Source organism: Adiantum capillus-veneris, chromosome 18 (assembly GCF_014529385.1).
Source record: "Adiantum capillus-veneris isolate H3 chromosome 18, ASM1452938v2, whole genome shotgun sequence".
Classification (NCBI taxonomy): Eukaryota; Viridiplantae; Streptophyta; class Polypodiopsida; order Polypodiales; family Pteridaceae; genus Adiantum; species Adiantum capillus-veneris.
In genome coordinates, this window is record NC_140948.1 from 46,886,156 (window position 1) to 46,891,051 (window position 4,896).

At 44.5% G+C, this 4,896-nt stretch overlaps 1 protein-coding gene across 1 annotated transcript; it reads right to left on the reverse strand.

Annotated features, from left to right (window-relative positions):
- Positions 1 to 207: 207 nt before the first annotated feature.
- On the reverse strand, positions 208 to 3,941 carry LOC147435604 (uncharacterized). The gene is made up of 8 exons (XM_086488005.1): positions 3,211 to 3,941; positions 2,640 to 3,130; positions 2,334 to 2,540; positions 1,991 to 2,140; positions 1,736 to 1,801; positions 1,384 to 1,449; positions 1,234 to 1,302; positions 208 to 1,051 (listed from the first exon to the last, which is right to left on the reverse strand). Exons 2-8 carry the CDS (start codon positions 2,928 to 2,930, stop codon positions 557 to 559), a joined length of 1,344 nt encoding a protein of 447 aa, XP_086344131.1. The 5' UTR covers positions 2,931 to 3,130; positions 3,211 to 3,941; the 3' UTR covers positions 208 to 556.
- Between the last annotated feature and the right edge of the window lie 955 nt (positions 3,942 to 4,896).

Here is a 4,896-nt window from a genome sequence, read left to right on the forward strand (position 1 = left end):
AGGTTTTCAAAACAGAAAAATCTATGGGTAGGGAGTTTTCTTAAATACTCCTTGAATGCACAAGATATCGATGGTTTACAATGTACATATAGTGCCCCGCCCGCCCCCCCCCCCCCCCCCCCCCCCCCCCCCCCCTCTCCCTCTTTTATAAATCTACCTTTAACATTTTTACACAAGCTAGCAGTAGCTAATTATTGAGAGCTGAAATTAGCTTGAGCAATTAATGCAGGTACAAGTTTGTGATCTAATATATGAAATTAAGGTTTTCTGTGACTTAATACAATTAATGGGGAATTGAAAGGCTATTGGCAAAATGCAATGGCACTATGTTATCCTCCTCCAAAAGGACACATGCCATATTTGCAAAGCCCAATTCCTTTGGATTAGTACTTGATTAATTAGTAATTGGATTAGTACAAGTTATTTGATTAGTACTTGATATCTGCAGTGAAAAGGGGCTTTAATTACTTGATTCCTTTTCACTGCATGAACATCAACTTACCATTACCGCGGTTTTGGCCCATTAATGTGGCAGTAATTAGCCAAGCTGCCTTACTTACTTATTCAATGGGGGTGGTGGCAGGGCTGCCTTATGATCTGCTAATTTACTTTTGTCATCCCTTTGGAGATTTGGCATCAAAGACCTAGCTACATTTGTATGTACTACTTTGCCACTACCGCCACCCTGGCTCTTTGGATTGCAACTGAAGGGAGCCGCCAAAACAGAGCCTCCCTGCACCGTGGCAGCCGCAGCCATGGCTGCCACCTGCAGTTCCATGGCTTGCTTCATGTTTCCTGCTGCTGCTCCCTCAGCCCCAGCTAAGTTTGAAGGCGGTTGCCTGGATCCCGTGCTTGAGATTGCGGTGGCTAGCGAGATTGGCATAAGACATAGCCCTTTGCTCTGCAAGTACTGCATTGCTGCACTCATGTCTTCATCCATTAACCGTGCCACCTGCCGCTCCGCAAATGCCATGCCTTCTTGAGAAGTACTTGAGCCTCCACCACTCATCCCAGGTTGATTGAGGTTTGCTGCCAAAAAGCTGCTAGCCCCCTGCACATGAAAAGAATTAATGGTATCATTCTTTAAAAACTGCCATCTAGGTCTCACTCCCAGTAGATACCAATTATGATCAGATAAGAGATACCCAAGTTTGATTAAGGATGCTCCTCCATACACTAGGAAGCTTCTTTCTTTCACATAGATGTTTCAATGGCAGAGGACATTGCACTTACTTCAACAGGAAGATCAGCCAACAAAGGGCCCGCTGCACCCGTGCCACCAAGCCTACACATGCTTAAACACTAAACAAGAAAAACTTGTTCATATAAGACCTGACAATTATACCAGCTGAATGGTGCTTGAGATTGGACTCAGATTATTACCTTCACTTGCATCTGCAGAAACTTGACATAGCCAATGATCTCATCGAGCATCGATGCCTTATCTGTCTGCATATGGTCACATCAGGAATATTGAGATCTGTCCCAACAACCAAAGACTCAAACAATCTATTTGATTTCTAGCTGTCTGCTACTAATTAGCAAATAATCAGCATTCCTACACGTTCTACATAACCGCTGATCTGAATTTTCGAAGGCACGAACACAATTGTGAATTGTAAAATATTGCTTGTATTGATTAGAACACCTTGCTTGCATCTATATTGCATGATAAGGACTCCATATAAATCACTCAAAAGCAAACCTTACCTTATTAGAGTCTGGCAAACCTTACCTTATTAGAGTCTGGCACAAGCTCTTGCAAAGCTTTCATCCTCTCTGCAATTCTTTCTCTTCTGTTCTGTACTTGGGAGCAATAGAATGTATATTAGATTATCTCAATGTGCTCATTCAGTAGTGCCGATTTAAATGTCATAAATGTAAAGACCCCTAAGATGATCTTTAGGCTCAGTTAACATCATGTTCAGTGGCCTGGCATAACCTAGACTTAAATTGAGTGATAGTGTGAATTATGCCTTGGAGTACTTACGCGCTCGGCAATGCTATGCGGGTCTGTGGCCTGACCACGTCGAGCACGGACACGTGGCTTCACAGCTCCACCACTAGGATCCTGCCCTAGAGCCGCTTGATCTCCAAAGCTTTGGAGTGACTTCATTTCTTCACTTGCTGCTAAATGAGCCTGAGGACATTAATGTTCACATCAGACCAACATGCATCAGTTTAGAGTCTAGACTGAGCCAATCACAAAAAATCTTTACACATGCTGAAATATGAATTGAATGCTTTACATATTATGTATGCAATATATTAACCGTGTATAACAAAGCCTACGATGACGATGACTGTCGTCCCTAGCAGAAAGATTGTTTTACCAATTGCAAGTTCCGGGAAAGACCGTCCAGTGAGAGACTATCTTCATCCGGCCGTGGCCGCTTCCCATAATGGTAATCTTGAGGAATGACATCAGCTCCTTGTCGTGCATAAGCCTCTGGATCTCCTAAACTCATACCATGTAATGCCTGAGGCATACCCCCAGTGTACCAAGTAGGAGCCATTGATTGCAAGCTGTGATGGGGTACCTAACGCATAACAAGCATTTATTGGATTTTATTCAGCCTATAGTCACATAAATCTAGAGTTTTTTCTGTCTGTAGATCATAAGTAACACAATAACTTACAGGCAACCCATGACCTTGGCCTGTATCTAATATGAGTTCTGATGTTAATGGCACATTGCCTTGTTGCATGGCCCTAGCCAGTACTCCTTGGCTTTCCAAACCTCCACCCATGAGCTGCTGCATATTATTAGGGGACGCTTTGTGTAGAGCTTGAAGCCCAGCAGTAGATTCCATGGCCACACTGTTCGACGCAGGCCCTGGCGCCATTGTGTCCCACGATGCTTGCCTGTTCGCACCAACTCCATCACCCCATGGAGATGTAGAAAGCATTTGGTCAAAAATGTCATCCATGGCTACTTAAAGGGATGCAGAGGAGATGGTGCAAAGGTAATTATTAGCAACGGGCTCTAATCATCTGACTCATTGGAAAAGTATGCTATCTGATGTGCTAGCAACCAGCTGATGCCTTATACCGCAACATATGAGCACATAACGACAATATTGTTCAACACTCTTCATCATAAACTCATATCAGCAATTCCTAATTCTGTCTACGTTCAAAGAAAGAGAATGTTAGCTCCCTGCAGAGAGCATGGTCAAATTATAACAGAGACATGCTGAGATGCAATACTTGAACATGGTGATATGATGTACTGGCTGGCGGATGTACGAAATTCCTCCGAGTCATGCAAATGAGCCTAGACCCTAATTTTAGCGCCATGCTGTCAATGCTTTAATTACTTGTTTGGCTGGATTTTCCAATATAGGCTAATTAAAGAACAGGGGAAAGTGGAATGGTAAGGTATTGGGGGGACGTGGGAAGGCCAACGTCGACGTCAAAGTAAAGCTAGCTGGGCCAAGCAAAGAAAATGGCTCACAATCAGATGTAGGTGATTGACAACGGAGGATTAGAGATCCTGCTCTTCTTGCGCGGCAGGCGGAAGGGCGGGCTGTTGGTTGGCAATGCATCTATGTAGAGAGACGGAACTTTTGCAGGATCCGAAACTGTGCAATGATGACAATCATAATGGCAGGAGCCCGTGAGAATATAGTATAGCAGCAAGAATGCAGCGTGGAGAGCTGTAGAATATGTTCTAATGTAGCTAGTTGTGGGATGGTGCCTAATGCTGATGCTATATTAAAGCTACAGTAGAATAACTGCAGCTTCTTCTTGTATATAAAAATGAAGCAGAAGCTGCCGCGGCGGTAAAGCAGAGGATTGACTAAAAGAGAGGCATGGTGGGGGAAGGGTGCGTTGACTGTTGTAAGAACGGGGGACAGCTTCAACAAGAAATTAAAACTGGGTTAATGAAAGCGTGATCCGATGGAAAACCTCGCGAGTCGCTACGCATCCGATGAAAAGAGTCGGTTGCTTTTAGTCATGTTATTAAAAAGCTGGCTGGCTCGAATCGAAGAATCCACAGCTGGTTCCAATTGGCTGGCTGATGATGAAGCTCTCTCTCTCTCTCTCTCTCTCTCTCTCTCTCTCTCTCTCTCTCTCTCTCTAGACTTTCTTCCGTCTTGCACTTGGCCCGCGGGCAACTGCCAGATACCCTTGAAGAAAACGCGGAGCAGGGTAATTGTCAAAAAGAGCGGAGGGGCTCTCGAGGCGCGACCCACCAAGCTGCAGCTCAGCCAGCCCCGCGATTTGCCCCAGAGAGAGAGAGTCTTGAAAGCTCGAGCCCTCATCAGCCTCGAGTCCTTGACAGACGCTCAACTCAGAAGAGAGAGTCCAGAGAAGAGACTCTCTCACCAGCTCATCAGAAAGTCGGCGACAGTTACAGTTTCTGGAGTATTGGGATTGGCGTCCAGGGGCTCAGCTTCTCAACACAAGCTGCTGACGTAGGGTTTGTCGAGAAGGGGCACCTCGTCTCTAACTGACACCCTCAATTTTTTGAGGGGATCTACGGTTCAAAATCGGCGTCACTTGTCGGTGAAGATCACAACCGTTGATCCCAGATGTGAACTTGATGTAAACTAGATGTAAACTCTGACAAATGTGAACTAGTTGTGAACTTGCATTTAAACTAAATGTGAACTTTGCAAAGTCTATGAACTATAGTATTGTGGTGTAAACTCTATGTGACCCGGCGTAAACTCGATGTGAACTAAGATCGTGGCAGGCAAAATCTACGCAATATGATGCTACCATTCTACATGTTTATCAAAATGCGTATAATAGTTTAGTGGTAACACATTGGTCTTGGCATGGGGAGGTTGTGAGGTCGAATCTTACTCAATTTATTTTTTCCTCTCATTGAATCGACGGCTCACGATCAACAATGATCCGGGACTGTAGATCCCCTCTAAAACATGA

Coding starts and splice junctions, on each gene's coding strand:
- LOC147435604 (XM_086488005.1), bottom strand. CDS start 2,930: ATGGATGACATTTTTGACCAAATGCTTTCTACATCTCCATGGGGTGAT. Junction 2,141..2,333: donor TTTCCCGGAACTTGCAATTG/GTAAAACAATCT, acceptor TAATGTCCTCAG/GCTCATTTAGCAGCAAGTGA. Junction 1,450..1,735: donor TTGTGCCAGACTCTAATAAG/GTAAGGTTTGCC, acceptor GACCATATGCAG/ACAGATAAGGCATCGATGCT.